This window comes from Zonotrichia albicollis, chromosome 14 (genome assembly GCF_047830755.1).
Source record: "Zonotrichia albicollis isolate bZonAlb1 chromosome 14, bZonAlb1.hap1, whole genome shotgun sequence".
NCBI classification, from domain to species: domain Eukaryota; kingdom Metazoa; phylum Chordata; class Aves; order Passeriformes; family Passerellidae; genus Zonotrichia; species Zonotrichia albicollis.
In genome coordinates, this window is record NC_133832.1 from 18,195,604 (window position 1) to 18,212,598 (window position 16,995).

At 43.6% G+C, this 16,995-nt stretch overlaps 2 protein-coding genes across 5 annotated transcripts in view; one reads left to right on the forward strand and one right to left on the reverse strand.

Moving 5' to 3' along the window:
* Positions 1-1,121: 1,121 nt before the first annotated feature.
* On the reverse strand, positions 1,122-13,725 carry LOC141730895 (uncharacterized). The gene is made up of 3 exons (XM_074551778.1): positions 13,660-13,725; positions 11,493-13,130; positions 1,122-7,477 (listed from the first exon to the last, which is right to left on the reverse strand). The coding sequence occupies exons 1-2, from the start codon at positions 13,723-13,725 to the stop codon at positions 11,514-11,516; spliced, it is 1,683 nt and encodes a 560-aa protein (XP_074407879.1). The 3' UTR covers positions 1,122-7,477; positions 11,493-11,513.
* Positions 13,119-16,995, forward strand: part of PCDH11X (protocadherin 11 X-linked) — a 433,408-nt gene continuing 429,531 nt past the window's right edge. For 3 of the 4 annotated variants that reach the window (XM_014272407.3, XM_014272408.3, XM_005494576.3), the window contains exon 1: positions 13,119-13,386. The gene's annotated coding sequence lies outside the window, so the exon portion shown is untranslated. Of the gene's footprint in view, positions 13,387-14,674; positions 14,826-16,995 lie in introns of those variants that run through there. The other variant, XM_074551271.1, reaches the window with a different exon arrangement.

Below are 16,995 nucleotides of genomic sequence, written 5' to 3' on the forward strand. Positions count from 1 at the left end.
TCTGTAAGAGTCTGAAACTTTATGGTTCTTCAAGGTAATGGACAAAAAAACAATGAGAACCAAAGTTCTCATTAACAATAATCAAAGAGAAGAATGAAGCTGTAAACTCTGAATAACTACTTCATAAACCTCATTTATAGAGGGGTGCAATTTAAAGCCACTACTGGCTTACAGAACAACATAGGCTCAAAATGAAGCTCCAGAAAATAAAAATCTTGTTGAACATAGTGTTAAGAAAATAGAAAGTACCATGTACCCATGGTACTTGTACATTGGTCATGGTACCCATAATTGTCTCCATGGTGACAGTGAAACAAGAGGTGGAGGAAAAAGCAAAGATTTTAACTTTCTTTCTGTGCAACATAAATTAAAAATGTGAGTACTACACTTTGAGAAAAGTTCTAAGTACATTTCAGGGCCCCTGGTGACAGAACCAACCACTCTAGCTCTGTTTTTCAGTTTAGTACAATGTCACTGGAGTCCCTTGAGGTGAACAGCTTCATGACCCACAGAAACTCCAACACTAATTCTCAATTTACGCATGCATGCACTCTGCTTTTAGAAAGCAAGAGTAAAAATTTGGATTTTTCATAACTAATGAATCCAACAGTAGCCTTGAAACACTGCAAAAGAATAAGGTCTGTATTTGTTATGTTTTAATATTTAATCCATTGACACAGCTATGATGATGAAAAGGGGAAAGGAACTACTCCCCATTCTCACAAGACAGGGCCTCCAAAATTAACACTGAATTGGGATAGAGCCACTTCTTACAGCCCAGAAAACAATCACAGTACAGAGATCATAACCACAATGAATATTTGAATTATTATCCCATATTTTCAAGTAGAACTTGGCTTCCCAATCAACATGGGTGTTCAAACAAATGACAGAAGGAGCTGTATTGGTAGCAGCCAGATTTGAAGGTGAAGTGAAGACTCCAAAGGAAGAATACCAGTCCACCCAGAAGCAAGAGGGGAAGAACAGGACCTGATCCCCTGCGAATACCCAGTGAGAACAGAGCTGCTGACAGCAAAGGGCACCAGGACACCACCGCTCCTTTCTTGTGTAGGCTCTTCACTTCTCAAACTGCATTTCCAGAGAGATTTCTTTGCTGTAAATGCCAAAACAAGGGAAAATGAGCCTCAAATAGGAACAGATATTAAATACACAGCATTGTGTTTTGTGATTCTTCACTCATATGCTGATTTTTTGTTGATCTCAGTCAAGTATAACTTCCAGCAACAGACTGTGCAACACTCCAGTGAGGAACTTTACCCTTTACCTTTTTTTTCTGTCAGAGATAAAATTGACTCTAGTAGTACATTTTTCTTGTCCTTGCTGTTCTAGCAACATGAAGCTTCTTGAAATTTGCTCCCTGCTAAGGCAAATGTAGCTCTGTAGAACAAGAGGAAGCAGACAGAGCTGGTGATTCTGAAGTGTTCTTCTGAGGCACAGCTCTGGTTCTGCACATGTGTCAGTAATGTGGACAAGCATCTTCCAATCCAATATTTAAAATGATTAAAGCTAAAACAACTGTCTGTGAGGACACAGTATTTGTATGGCTAGTTTTCAGATGTCCCACCAGCAAGAGATGTGTTAAAATGAATGGGAGTGCCTGAACAAGACTAATTCAGGCTCTTTTTTTTTTTTTTTTTGTTGCTTATACATGTACGTGTCAGTGGTTAGTGATTCATTTGTGAGGAAATGACTGGTAAATATCAGTCCAAATGACTGGAGGAAATAGTAGATAGAGAGGAAGACAGCAATTTCTTATCTATTACAAGGTTTTAATGTTAGGGGGATTTTGAGTGCTGGAACACAGAATGTCACAAATGGGGTGATACTTGGTTTTGTCTTATTAAGAGGCAAATACTGAAAATGCTCTAGAAATCTATCAAATAACTGCAGAGGAAACTTAAAACTAGTCTGAAAAAACACTCAGCTTTGCTTTCATTTCCTATTAGTCATTGTGAGGACTGTCTTCCGAGATACTGAAGGTATTATCATGGTTGACTACGTTACACTTAAAACCCTCAGGGCAGCACTACACTTACCTGTGCATAACCTGCAATCAAGTATGAAAAATAAATATTAAGGCACATTTTGGAATCCCTGAGGCCTTGTTTGAGTGGCTTATGCTGTCGACTTTGGTTTATATCATGTTTTAAATTTGGCAGACACATCAACAGCAACGGATACTTTATTTTCAGTTCAGACAAACCATTTTGTTTAACTATGGCTGGAAAAAGCCCTGAACTGCATGGCAGTACAGATTACAGGCTGAGCTTTTTTTCCTTCATAGAGCAATGTGAAACATTTTTATTTCAGGTCTAGCATAGACCACAGACTCTGCTCTTCATTTGCAACATGGTACAAGCAAGTTATTAGAAGCAGAAGTGTAGAAAGACCACAGTAAATTGCTTTTGCCATTTTATATAGTGACCCATGGCTGTGGTCAGGAGAAGACAATATTCTCTAAAGAGATCTACAGTCTATTTCTCTGTTTTACATACTGAAACAGTGCAGAGCGCTGTGGGAATTGTAAAACAAGGCAATGTGCAGTTAAAATAAAGTTGGACAGTGCCATAATGTATATGCTCAGGTGGTAATCATCAATCTGGCATTTACTGCTGCCATGCCTGCGTGGTTTTCCATTAGGACACAACTGCCCACGGTGCAGCTGGAAACCTGGGGAGCTCTGCCTTGTATTAAAGGATAACTCCTGAGAACCTGAGGGAGGTTTTATGGAGATCAGCTTCTGGCCTCACTCTCCTCTTACGCCCAGTAAGTCTGACACATAACAGACATTCCTATTATCAGTGTAGGATAAGATTTAGGCTTGATCTCATTTAAATTTTATCAGCATGGCTGTTGATCAGCTGTTGTTATTCACACATCTCTCCCAGTCCTAGAGTTATCTCTTTAACTGCTGTTGTACTGATGCCAGGGAATGCCAGTAGAAACATTTTATACCTGTGTAATTGGAGCCGCACTAAAGTGATGGAAATAATGATAAAGCCAAAAGCTGGTCCTGTCTGTGCAGGGAATTTTATGACAGAAATCTGTCTCTGTAGGCAGGGGTTGAGGCTACAAGTGGCTACCAGAGCAATGCATGGGGGCACAGCATCAGCTAAGCCGTGGCAGCTCCTGCCCTGTGCCCAGCCCCTGGGGACACAGGACACGAGAAGGTGACGGAGTCACCAGGCCCTTGCCACGGGCAGAGGGCACTGACCTGGCCACCTGCTCGGCTCAGAGGATGGATTGACTTGTTAAGCTCCAATAACTTGTGAGTGACTCTGAGTCCCCTCTTTATGTTTCCAGCAATTCTGGTCACCGTGTGGAAATGCTGTGAAGGAAGAGCAGCTTTTTTTCAGTTGGCCTTACCCTGACTTTTCGTTTATTTGAGGCACACAAAGAAAACTTATCAAACCCATGGCAGTGACTTTTGTTCAGCAGCTCCCTTCTCTACAAAATTAATGTGATGAACACAAACATAAAAAATTTATTCCTGACAAAGAATCCAAAACATGTGTTCAAGATAGCAGAAGTTCAGTAACTGAAATAATGGTGCTCAGAACAAATACAGTAATAAAGATCAGCTACCTTGAGGAGACAGGCACCCCTAATCCCTAACCCTCAGTTCTTTATTTAATGCTCTTGATAATGATAATGATGATAATGAAGATGAGAGTAAATATCTCTGGATTATTTTAAAATTTTATTCATGCAGATTAACTTCAGAACTGAAGCAGAAGCAGTTTTTCAGGGTTGTGTCCAAGATTCCTTCTTGGTCTGGACACAGAACCTGGCTTCTACCTTATCATACAATAAAATTATTCTTCCTCTCAATTATATGATAAATATTATTGGCTGTATATTATTTGTTACCATTGGATCAAATCATGTTCCTTCGACAATATAAAACTAGTGTAATACATAAAAATAAATAAAATTATAAATATTCTCATGTACTTAATCAATATAATCTGGTGTAGATTAATCAATATTACACAATAAAACACAAGGGGTTATTTTGGTTCATGACTTTACATGCTATAGAAAAGTGAAAATATCTCAAAAAATGTTAACGACCTAATTTGTGAGCATACCTTGAAAGGTGTGGTCTTGAAAACTCACTTTAAAATGTTTCCAGAGAACACAAGTAAGAATATTAGCAAAAAAACCTAGCAGCATGAAATGGAAAATATTTGCAGAAGTATATTCTCTAGGATTGTATGCTTTAAATGCATAAAGATGTATTGGACTTGGACCATGTATGGGATTAATACATTTTTGCCAGTGCCTTGATTTCTAATTTCTTTGCTAAACAAGTTTGAACAATGGTGATGATTTATCCCGGCCCTCTGTAGTTCTGTTTTCGTGTTTTAGTTCAGTTTCAGAAGAAGTTCATGAAGTTTAGGGTGCTTTCGTGCCCAAGTTTTGCAATTTATACTGATACAGTTAAAATGTCGAAACATAATGTTAATTGATTATTATTATTTTAAAAACAGTTACAAGAGTTCAGGAGGGTGAAATCTCACTCACATAAATTCTCCTTGCACCAGGTCAACTACAGCTTTTATTACCATGACCAAAGCCGTAACTGCCATAGTAGTGCAACCAATTATATCTATTTTTAAACTGAATATCTAAGACACTTCAGAAAATGTCACCTGCCCTATTTTTGATCTCGTGTTTTTGTCAAGTAACAGGTATAAGTAACCATCTTTTGAAGCAAGCTCTGCCTCACCACTAAGTACCACAACTACAAAGTTGCTTGCTTCTTTAAATTAGATTTATTATGACCCTCTGGAATGGAGTATACATTAATTTCACTGGATAAATAGAAATTTGAGCCCTCTAGGCTATATTCAGAGCTACTACTTATGAAAAATAATAACCATGTGTTGCAAAAAACCAACAAAATGTTTTGTTGTCAATTGTCTTACTATATACATCAAATGCATTATCTGCAAGCTGTCATGGTCCAGTTCTGTGTATTATTTCATTGTATTTCAGAATTACTAGGAGCAAGCATAAGGAAAATATTTAGTCTGTTTTGGTTTTCCCTTCAAATTCTTCAGTCTGAGAAATTATATGAGCTGACAACTTGGTTTCAGCATGGAAAAGGTTTAGGACAGCAAATATATTTTTTTGCCCCAACATGGACTTTCATTCTTTAGCAACAAGAAAAATGCTATATAAGACTTGAATGACTTATCTTTATATAAGACTTAAAGACTTGTCTTTAACTGCACTGAAATCCAGATTTTAAACTCAAAAGCAAAGGAGACATAGGCTAAGCTTAACTAGACACAGGTGCGTCAAGTCTTGACGAAACTGACCGATCACTGTATTTTAAGCTGTTTACTTTTTTCTTTTGCTGTTTGCTCTAAAACTCCTGTGAGTATATAACCAGCATTGCCTTTTTTTCCCTTTTTGATACTAATTGAGAGATATCTTAATTTGAAGCCTTCTGAGGGACGTTTTCTGGGCGCTTCGTTGAGGCCGTTACGCGAGATCACGACTTGCGTCAGGCGGCTTGCAAAGGTAAAGCAACCTCCCAAATAATCAGTAGCTAGGCAGCGAAATTAAGGTTTAGCGATGAAAAATACCGTTTTTGTTTTTTTCCCCCCTGTTTGACGCTAAAAAGGACCTTTTTTCGGTAATTTTTGAGTTGCGAAGCTGTTGGAGGCCGTGAGGGAGTAGCGCTGCCTGCGGCGCCCTCTAGCGGCGCCGCTGTGGGAAATGCAGCCGGCGCCGGGAGCAGGCCCCAGCTCCTCACGGCCGAAACGCGGCACCGCCAAAATAAAGGATTTATAACGCGGCACCGCCAAAATAAAGGATTTATAACGCCTGTGGGATTGTGAACGCCTTAAACAGTGAGCAGTGGGATGAGATACTGTAAAACAAGCACTCTTTAAAGAAATAGGTAAAGCATCTTCTAACGCAAGGAGCCTTCCTCCCTTCTGTTTCCTTGAGAATCCTGACGAGCCATGGCCATGAGCGTTAGCAACAGGTGTAATTTTGATAAAAACAAACAAACAAACAAACAACAAATCTACATGCAATTCTAGGCTTCGACTGGTAAAACATCTTTTTCAGGAAGTAGGATTAAGAGTCCACACATAATAGCCAAAGCTGAACTAAGTGAACACAATGCCTTACAATGCCAGCCCAAAGCCCAGGTAGGACTGACACGTCTGTATTGATTCCTCAGTGTTCTTGTCAACAAACCATTCCCTGACCCTGCTGTGGAAGGAAGGGCTGGAATGTTACATAATCCTGTGAAAACCTTGATGCTGAACGTTTTGTTCTCTAAAGTGAAGGAAAGGAATCCACATCCCGGTGGCACGCATTTCTGCATAGCTCCTTCTGTTCAAAACAATCCCAAGCATTTTTAAATGATCAGCTTCACTGACTGCTGAGATACAGCAATCCCTGGAATGGGAATTACTAAGCCCTTGGCAACATGACATAGCTGGAAGCATCTCTGCTATTATTTTGCCCCTGCAGCAGAAGTTTGTTCAGCAAGTCCTGCCTTGTACTTGCATTGAATGAATAAAGTTCTTGATGGGGTCCAGGTAAGTGTTCTGTCTCAGAAATCCTGTCTTGAAAAGCAATTCTTTCATTCTCTAGCCCATGAGGGAGTACATTCTTCAAAGTTAGGGTCAGAGAATTGTGAGACCATGGACATGAGTTCCTCTGTTTCTCTGGTGAGCAGTTTTGGTACTTGGATTACAGTAGGAAGCCAGGGAATAGAATTACCTGCAAATCACACATCAGACTGATCTCTCTTTGGTATTGTACCACCACCAATGCCACTGGTATTAAGGTGATATCAAAAAGGATCCTAAAACATATCCTGTTACTAAATAGTAATGTTCTCCACTTTTGCAGAACACAGCATACTCAATATGTTGAGAAATCCAGGTCTGATGATGATTTAAAAGCACTTTATTTCAACAGGTCTTTGCAAGACAATACAAGGAGATCTTGGCATGCAACATACTCATGAAATCGATTCCATTTCTGAATGTAAAAATTTTGAGCTATATCAAACAATATCTGCATATGTTTTTATTCAAACATATTTTGAGCAATATTTAAAATATTTCTATTACTGACATACTAATGTTCACATTAAATAAGAACCTGTCAGGCATGAGAATTAAAAGACTTGTCAAAATCCAGATTGAAGAAAGAAGCCTGGTAGAAAAGGAAGATGTGTCTTCCAACATCCAGATCAGTACCTGACTTACTGCACCCTGTTGTTCTACAGGTATGGTCAGAAGAAATACTTACCTGCTTTGTTATTGCCCTGCATAGTCACAAGGAGAAAAATTCTGTACCTTGGCATGGTCACTTCTGTCATTTCTCCAGAGGACACAGCTCTTTTTTACCCCAGTGGTCATAAATTCAAAATCTCAGTCATGACTCTAGCTGATTATTCTTTATTGCACACGCAATTCAGCTGAAAGGAGAATGAATAAAAACATATTTATTTAAGACCAACCAGTATTTGGAGCCCTATAATGAATATTAAATAGTATTTAATAATATTTATATGTTAAAATAGGTTAAACAAGCCACTAAAGTAAGGAGGGGGAGAAAAACAAAAGGATGTGACTTTTCTTGCTAGTAAGTAAAATATCCTGCGAAATATCCTGAAGGTTTATTTTTTCTTTTACAGGAAATCACTTGTAATTGCATTAAGTTGGAAGGAAATTTATTTTTATTGTGGCAGGTAACAGAATAGCCTTTTAGTATCTTTTGTTTGGAATATTTGAATAGATATGCAATCCTGTTAGTGTGCATCATTCTGAAATTTATAGCTTTCCAGTAGAAGCTAATTTAAAATAATGAAAAAAAATATTGTTTATTCTAGCATTTTTACATGTCTAGACTGCTTCTTAAACACAAGCTGTGCTGTAAAGTACAGCTAAAGACACAATATATTTCAGTTTTCTTAGTTTGTTTCTATTTTGCAAGACATAAATCCCCAGACACTCTTAAAGATGCAAAGAACAGCACAGTGCAACTTGTTACGTTTACAAAATGTATTTAAATGAACAGTTTCTGCAGATTCCTATTACTCAGTTTGCTGTTATCAAGGACAGGTATTTCATTAATTCCTAGCTGGAAGACTGGGTCTGATTTTGATCTTATTTGAGTCGTTTTAAGCTGCCACCTGTATTGTCATGGATATCATTGCTGCTGGCTGCAGCAGGGAGCTGGGAGCACGAGTTCCCCCTGCCCTGCCTGGCACAGCCCCTGCCCTTTGGGTGTGAGTACAGCAACTCTCAAAGAAGAGCATAAAAATTAATGTATTTTATACATAATTCATGGCATTTAAAAAACATTGTCACTTGACAGCTGAGTTGATAATAAAATTAGTTTGTTCTACCTCCCGCTGTTAAGTACAGACTTCCAGAGCTCTGTGTTTTAATGGTTCTGGCAACACCTCTGTGAGATGATAACCACCAGTGGTGCCTGGCTCTCCCTCAAAAATCTGTGTATTTAGAATTGGAGATGCTTCTAGAAATAATGCAGTCCAAACTTCCTCCCTATCAGCAATAGGTGTATAATGTCTCATGTCCTGGAATGGAAGGAGTCGGGTGTCACACAGACATGTGACAATTGTTCATCTCAATTTGTGGCTCCAGGGTTTCTTTTTTTATACATCTATGTCGTTTCTAGTTAGTGTTGCGTTTGACATAAAGTGATTTGACCTGATGTTATGCCATATTCTTGGCCAAAAAGTAATATTTCCACAAATAATTTAGAAAAAAGAAGATCAGCACTGTAATTATAGAGCGCTGCAAAGGGTTGGAGTCGAAGAGACCCAGACCCACTGTTTGTGTTATTAGCAAATCCAAATACAGGATCAACTAGCATTGATGGAGCACAGGGTAAAGGAGATACACATTTCTCCCAGAAAAGGTAAAACTTGGGAATTTTCATTATTGAGAAGTGGGCTCAGTAATGGAAAAATCTGTGCTAGTGCTCAAAAACCCGAGTGGATTTATTTTACATTTCCACTAAATGGGGATGTGGAAAAAGGAGACAAAGAAATTATTGTTCACACAAGTACATGGAGAATAAGAGTCATATTTGGGACTGAGGCAAAATCCTAGCAGAAGATGTGGTATGATGTGGTTGCAATTTGTTCTCTGAGTTTCTCTGTTGTTCTGACAGCAAAGAAGAAACAAAGCAGAACTCTGTGAGGCCTTCAGCAGAGAAAGACCTCCAACCTTATCTGTCAGCCTGGTGAAAGCAGCTCCTTTTTGTTCCCTGCACCAGTCTCCACACAGCCTGCATCCCCAGCACTGAAGGGAAGGCTTGTGCCTCTTATTTTCTTGCATAGAGACATAAAAGTGAATTACAATCTTTCTTTGCAGCTGTCATCGTGTGGCCTCTCAATGACTTATCTGGCGACCAAAGTAAGGCTACTCAAGCAATATATTTTACGTGACCTTTGCAAAAATGCTGAGAATTCGTCCTACAGGCAGTGCATTTTTATTAACAGGTTTTTCCATGACTGTAAAGCCAAGAGTTGTATAATATCTGGGAGACTCTTACATTTTGAGAAGTTAATAAAAAAACCTGGCATCTGTGGGAAGAAGGAGCACAGTAATTGCAATCAGGGGAAGGCAGGGGCAGTCCCTGCTCTGCAAGGCAGCTGGCCCCAAAGTCTCAGGGACCTGCTAGGACACAAATTGCTCTTAATCAGCCACGGTGCTCACAGCATCCTGAGGAACGAGCTGAAGGTGCTCTATGGAAACCACAGTTCTGAGAGTTTGTCTGTTAAGTGCAAGTTTGAGAAAGAAAGCAAGCTTGACCTTCACAGAATGCAAAACTTTGGCTCTGGTCCTAGCTCTTTTCACATGTGAATAGTTCCTGTGGGGCCTCTTCATGTGCTCAGAGTAACAAACAATTTCAGGATTTAGACCTTGATCTGAATCAAGGGTAGCAGCAATACCTTCTGATGAACAGAAGTATTTTGTTCACAGCATTTTCTGCATGGACAGAATTAGCCTGACTCAAACTCCTCAGTTTTGTGATGTACCTGCTCTGGTTTCTAAAGGGTTCTTGCCTTTTTCCTGGGTTTCTCCCCAATATTTGTTAAAGAACCCATCTACTCCTTACTCTTTTATTTTTTCCTTTTTTTTTAATGAAATAAGAATTTTTTTACTCAATTTGACTTCTGGCTGTGCATTTCAAACACAGTTGAGGCAGAATGCTGGATCCATTATAGTTGGACACCCCTTGGAAATCTGGACAGGTCATCCCCCCCAAGACAAGCTCCTCACTTTGCTTTCTGGACTGGCTGATGCTATGGCAGCTGATTCCTCTTGCACAGCACAAACCATCCTCAAGGTCACTTGTGTCCAAGCAATCCACAGAAATTCCTTCCCCAATTGCCTCTTCTTAGGAGTAAAATACAATTGTCCATTATGGACTTTGCTATTTTAGAAATCTTCAGTAACAGCAGCTCTGTGAAATGGACATTAACAGGATTGATAGCCAGTCCTCATCTGTATGACACCATCGTGATGTAAACCAAACACCCAGAGCTGCACTCTGCTTTTCATTTTTTAGCCTTTTGTAGTTTCTGTATATCCCATTCTATTACAAAATGTTCAGGAATGTTGATAAATAATGACTGAACACTGACTGGTAGATGTTACTCTCAGCAGTGTGGTGCACAGCAGCCAGGACATGAACTCTAATTTGTGGGTAACGTTCTGTTTGTACATAACAAGGCACCTCTGCCATCTATAATGTATGTGGGACAAAAATAATGAAGTCATAACTTCACTAAATTCACAGAATTTAGCACTCAGTAGAGTAAAATACAATGGGCATTTGGTTAGAGTCAGGCGACTGAAATACGATATGGAAATATGACCTAGAAGAAAAGGCATTACATCTGTCCTGGAGTATTTCAGCATGGTTAATGGCCATGCAATTGCTCATTCCGACTCCATACCCAAAGAATCTCATTGAATATATGAGTTAACAGGTAAGATGGAGACAATTCAGTGAATGACTGTGGATTTTCAGAAGCTGGTTTTAGAACTTGCTCATCCTCTCACTTTTATACCTTTATTTCAGAGGAATTCTGGCATTTAAACTATATTTAGCGATAAAAGTGAGGCATCACCTTCATCTTGCTACAGTGAAGAAGGTAAATTAAGGCTTTCACAGGCATTTTCATACTATTTTTAAAGAAGAACAAAAGGAAAATGTGTGCTGTTAGGGTAAGTGCAATGGCTTTTCTTCATCAGAAGAGTTTAAAACTGTCTTGTCACCCAAGTACAGAAAAAATGCTCAGTTATTTACAAATAATTATTGTGTTCACTGAGAAGTGCCTACTGCAGTCATCTGGCAAAATACTGCAAATAATACAAGATACTCAAATTATTAAAATCAACACCACAAATTAACTATTAATTAAACTGTATTTTCACTCAAGCTGAACTCACCACCACAACCTCACCGTGCCATCACCGATCCCTGATCCCAGACTGAACTGGCCCCCAGCCCCCAGCCCCGGCTGCACCGCCCCGGGCATCGCCCCCGGGCGGACCCCCCGACCCAGCGCTGCCCCTCCGGGGAGCGGGGTCCGGCTCGGCCGGGACAGCCCGGCCCGACCGACACTGGAGCCGCCCGGGGGCGAGCCGGGGCCAGCGCTGCTCCCCTCGGCGGTGTCTCCCCGCCGGAGGCTGCGGCACGACCCCCCCGCCTCTGCCGTGCTCTCCGCATCCCCGAGCTCCGGCCCTAAAGCGGAGCGGAAACGTGCGGGACGCCCGCCCCACCCCGAGCCTGGGCACCCAACACCCCTGAGCCCGGGCACCCAGCATCCCCCGAATCCGGGCACTCAATATCCCCGAGCTCGGGCACCCAACACCCCTGAGCCCGGGCACCCAACACCCCTGAGCCCGGGCACCCAATAACCCCGATCCCGAACACCCAGCATTCCCCGAATCCGGGCACCCAACATCCCCGAGCCCTGGCACCCAACACCCCCGAATCCGGGCACTCAATACCCCCGAGCCCGGGCACCCAGCCCCGCCGCCGGGAAGGCTCCGCTCAGCCCCGCGCTCTATCCCCCCGGCCGCCCCCGCTCGGAGCCTTCTGGCGGTGCCCGCTCGGCAGCGGGAGCGCGGCTCGGCCGGCGGCTGCTCCGCTGCCATCCCGGGCTGCGGCGGGGGCGGTCGGAGCGGGCACCGCCGCACTGACGGGCTCGGAGGGCTGCGGAGCCGGGGGCGGCAGCTCTTCCGCGGGCACGGGCGCTCTCCCAGCCGGGGACAGGCCGAGGGGCGATCGCTCGCATGCCCTCCCGCTCCTCCGCCGCGGCGGAGGGAGGCAGGAACGCAGCGCCGATGCTGAGCTGCCCGGCCGCCCCGGGCTGCGAGCGCCGCGCCCCGCTCCGGTCCCGTTCCGAGCCCGAGTGCCGGCTCTCCCCGCTTCGCCCCTGTCTGGAGCCGCCCGCCGGGCAGTAGCGGAGGGCGGGGGGCGCCGGCGGGGACTGGGGCCGCCCCCCGGCGAGGCGGCGGAGCGGCCACGCCGCCGCTTTCGGGGGATTCTCCGAGAGGAGCGGGCAGGGCGGCTCCGGGAGGGGGAACCCCCCTCGGCCCGGCTATTCGCGTCCCCGGCGTCGCTCCTCCTCCTGGCGCTGATGTCAGCCGCGGGGAGGGCCGGCTGGCAGCGGCAGAGCGGGGCGCGGGCGGCCGCGGCAGAGCCGAGCCGGAGCCGCCGCCGCCGCCGCCGCCGGGACAGCGCGGGCTCCGGGGCGCCGCCGGCAGCGCAGCCCGCGCCCCCAGGGCCAGCCGGGCCAGCACCGGGCCAGCCCCGCCGGGAGCCGGGCGAGCGCCCAGCGGCGGCGGCTGCCTCGCGGGGGACCCGGCGCTCCGGTGCCCGCAGCCGCCCGGCCGGGGAAGGGCTGCCGGGCTGCGCTGTGGAGCCGCGCCGAGTTCAGAGGCTCTCCGCGCAACTTGGGTTACGCGGCCGGACCTCTGCGGACTGGTGCGGGGCTTCCAGAGCGCGACTGCCTTTCCGTCGTCTCGCGGCTGCAAGAGCAGATAATTGACTAAATCCAACAGAAATAAAACAAACTCAGGCTACCTAAAAGTTAGGATACCCTTTTTTCCCCCCTCCCCGTTTCTTTTACAATTTTATTCCCTATGTGGAAGTCGTGTGTGATTCGCGCTCGGCACACTGCATGGGAAGAAGCGGCTGGTGCTTTGGATCGAGGATTTGCTGTTGCAAAGCGGTCTAAGTTCCATGCAGTGGGGCAGCCTTCACTACTCTGAACGCCTTGATGATGTGCTGAGGAGCCCATCTAGATTGGCATCTTGTGCAGAGAAGGCACTTAAGGTAAGAAGGGGGCTTGGGGAAAAGGGGGATTTTTGTATCGTTTTATGTGGTATCTTTTGTCCAGCATCCCTCCCCCCCCGCATTGGAAGCAGAGCCTCAGCGGTTCATCCAGAGCAGTATGGATAGGCTGGAACCGATCAAGTAAAATGAAAGTCTGCTCCCGTGAAAAGTGCACGGAGCTCACAAGTGATTGCAAAAGCTGTATTTATTTTTAGTCTGGTAGCACAGCGCGGCGCGGATGTGTGCTCACGGCGCGGACACTGAGCAACTCGCCTGGCTCAGGAATGAGGAGATCCGCGGGCTCGGTCTCCGATGGGCAGTTTGCATTGGCTGCTGCATTTTGTTGAATGTGTACCCCCCGCTACCTCCCTAGAGCATCCTATCAGCCTGTTTGATTTGTTGTTTTTTGCAGATATAGTGCCTACTATTAATGAGAGGGGGGTGAGGGATGCGAAAATAAGCCCCAAAAAACCCCATATGGAACATTTTATTGATGTGATCATAATCCTGTAATGGAGATTGCATTAAATGAGGATTGCATCAAAATGCCAGGCTGCTGTGGAGAGCAGAGAAAGCAAAAACTATGCTGGATTGTAAATGAAGTTCTTTGATTGAAGGATTGTCTTGAACCATGAAGGGATGTCTGTAAGCTTAAAGTTGCTGTGTATGTGGAGTGCTGGAATGGGATGCAAACCAGATGAAGCTGAAATGTGTTTAAATTGACTCAGGCTCTGGATACAGTTAGAATTGGTTAGAGGCATTGCAGTGATGCCCAGTGAATTCTTGGTTTCAGCTATGGAGACCACGGAAAGGCAAGGAGAGAGCAGAGCACAGAAAGGCAAGGAGAGAACGTGATCGTGTGGGGAAGGGAAGGATGGTTTGTGACTTTTGCCATCGTGGTACAGATCTTGCAGCCTGCTGGCTACAGGCAGAAGCCTTGCAGGCGATGTGGAAGGCAAAGGATTTGTGTCTTTACTCTCCTTTTGCAGCCTGGGTGTAGTTGCATGTAAAGTAGCTGCGAGGTGCATGGCAAGAGGCAAGCAGGGACCTATTTGCCCTTCTCGGACACTGAAGGAAACTGAGGCTGGGAGAGATGCAGTCTGCTCAGCTGATCGTGCTTTTTGAGCTTGAGTTGATAATGCATTTTGAGTAATTGTTGCTGCTTATCTCAATCGGCAGAGGAGGGGAGAAGATGTTCAAGTTTATTGAACCAAAGCAGAGCTGAGGACAGTAGATGCTATCAGCTCACCCTTGCATTCTTTTTGTGCTCAGTTGTATTCTGGCACAGAGAACTGAGCCACAAAGAGCACCTTCTTCAAGCCTCACTGAAAGGAAGCCTGAAGACAACAAAAAAAGATTAAGTGAAAGATAAATTGTAACTTTTTGCTTGTCTGCAGTGGAAGTAGCATTGATCTGGCAGATTGCACAGGTCAAAAGAGGTAAGATAAGGAACAAAGTTGTTTATTTATTTATTTATTTGCTAACATTCCCACACACACAAACAAAGTTGGCGTGCGGAGAAACATCCCAGAGCGCGGATGCTCCACGGCTGAGCACCACCTAAGAAAGTGACATAAACAGCAGAGAAATTTGTGTGAGAACCCTCAACATTCCTTTCTGTAACTGCAGAAGAGTTGGTTAAATGCTAATTTGCAAACCAACCCTGAATAGCTGATGTTCTCAGAAGGAATTTGTCTTCCCATTTGTGTACAGAATCTCAGGTAACATCTCCAGAACTCAGTCTCTCTCTTGCTGTGTTTTTGGCATAAAGTTGAGACGGAAACACTTATTTTAAATAAAATGAGGAAAAGCAGTATAAGCATGTTGAATTCCGCTTAAGCATTTTATTTTGGCAAAAGGCAACTTTTCTTGAATTGTAAGAGATAGGTTTAGAATATTCATGGCTTAACTCCAGGGAGCTTAGTGTTAGCTCAGTAGGCAGAAGGTTCTTTCTCTAAAGAGGTATCTGGAAAAGACATGTTTAAATTTCAAGCCATATTCAGTAGAGACTGTTGGTTTCCACATTTTAAAATCATTTTTTTATGCCTCTTAGGGGAATGATGCTTAATCTGGGCAATAAAGCAAGTATTCCTAGCTTGCTTTTTTAATGGAAAGAGTGTGCTCCAACTGTACTTCTGTACGTCCAATACTCCAGATTTTACTCTATTTTTTATCAAACAACAGCAGTGGAAGAAATTTTGTCCTTTGAAACCATGGTTATCCATGCAGATCTTGGTGTGTATTTTTGCTACAGAAGAACTCTACTTCATGGCTGCATTGTTCATTCTTGAAGCATTTCTTTAAACGTGAGCCTCTCTATAGTTAAAGGATAATTTATATTCAGTGTAGTACTGTCTGCACAGTGGAATTGGCTTTATACATCACAGCCTCTGCAAAAAAAGAGATCAAAGATCTGAACCTGTGGTCCTGTATTGCATTTGTATTCTAGGTGGACTTGAGTAATCTCATAGTGGAGCCATTCACGCTCCCACAGTTAGGAGTGTGTCAGCCTTTCCATTAAAACACCCATTTGCTTAGGAATTTAATAGCTGGTTTAAGGACCGGCTCCAAGCTTAAATTGGAACATTCATACAGGAAAAAGAAAAAACAGATATCCAAAACAATGAAGTCTAATAGCATTTGGTACTGTTGAGTTTATGGAAAGCTTAGCAGGAAACAACATCTGTATGAAAAATTGAGAGGTTAAAAGGGAAAGAAAACGCGGAAAACCTTTCAAAAGGTCCTTTTGGATCCAGGTGAGTGTTTCTACCTGAATTTGAAAGGACCCTGCGGTTGTTAAAACAGACAACAGGACTTTTCTTAAGGGAGGACAGCGCTGGCTCCAAGCAGGAATTAGTCAGATCTCAGTTCAGTTTCACACCCCGTCAGAACGAATGCCTTTGGCACTGCTCCAGGTGGTTCTTTGGAGGGTTACGTTTCAAGAACAATAAACCCCAAACCTTGCATTGTAACCCATGAAGTTTTCCTTTCAATGAGCCAAAGAGAACCTTTCGCGTTTGAATAGTGCTGATTGTCTGACCCGGGCGTTGGGAGCCTTTGGGGACGCTGCTGGCTCTCACTTGCCAGGTGCTCACCTGGAACAGCCAGCCCTGTAATCCTGCTGCCCCTCAGCTACTGCCAGCGGGGACAACGCAGAGCTCCTTTGTCTAAAGCATCCCAAAGCCTTTCCTGGGATCACAAATATCCAAAATCACAAAATCACAAAATCCTGTGTGGATCCAGGAGTGCAGTTGCTCATGCTATGTAATGCCAGTGTTCGAGATACAGCTTCCTGTATTCTAAATATTTTAGACTGGATGAAATAAATGAGCATTGTTTGCCATTTACATAAAAATTCTTAAGGGAGATTAATATTCTTCTGTCCCAATTACCTCATTCTGCAAAGAGTTTTCTGAGGAAATTTGTGGCATTTGTCTTTCTTTTGTGAAGTAGCAGTGACCATGTCTGTCTTGGGTCTTTGGAAACTCATCCTCCTTGCAGATACACAGGGAGTAATATGATGTCAGGAGAAGTTAATGAAAATTAAAATACAGATGAAGAACACTGTGGGATTTAGTCTGTGGACACAATCAAATCATGGTAGTTTTA

Bases quoted from the DNA above. Each gene is read 5' to 3' on its own strand.
- LOC141730895 (XM_074551778.1), bottom strand. From the start codon at position 13,725: ATGCAGCAGCCAATGCAAACTGCCCATCGGAGACCGAGCCCGCGGATC. The intron at 13,131-13,659 runs GCGAGTTGCTCA...ACTTTTAGGTAG, and splicing joins TCTCCTCATTCCTGAGCCAG to CCTGAGTTTGTTTTATTTCT.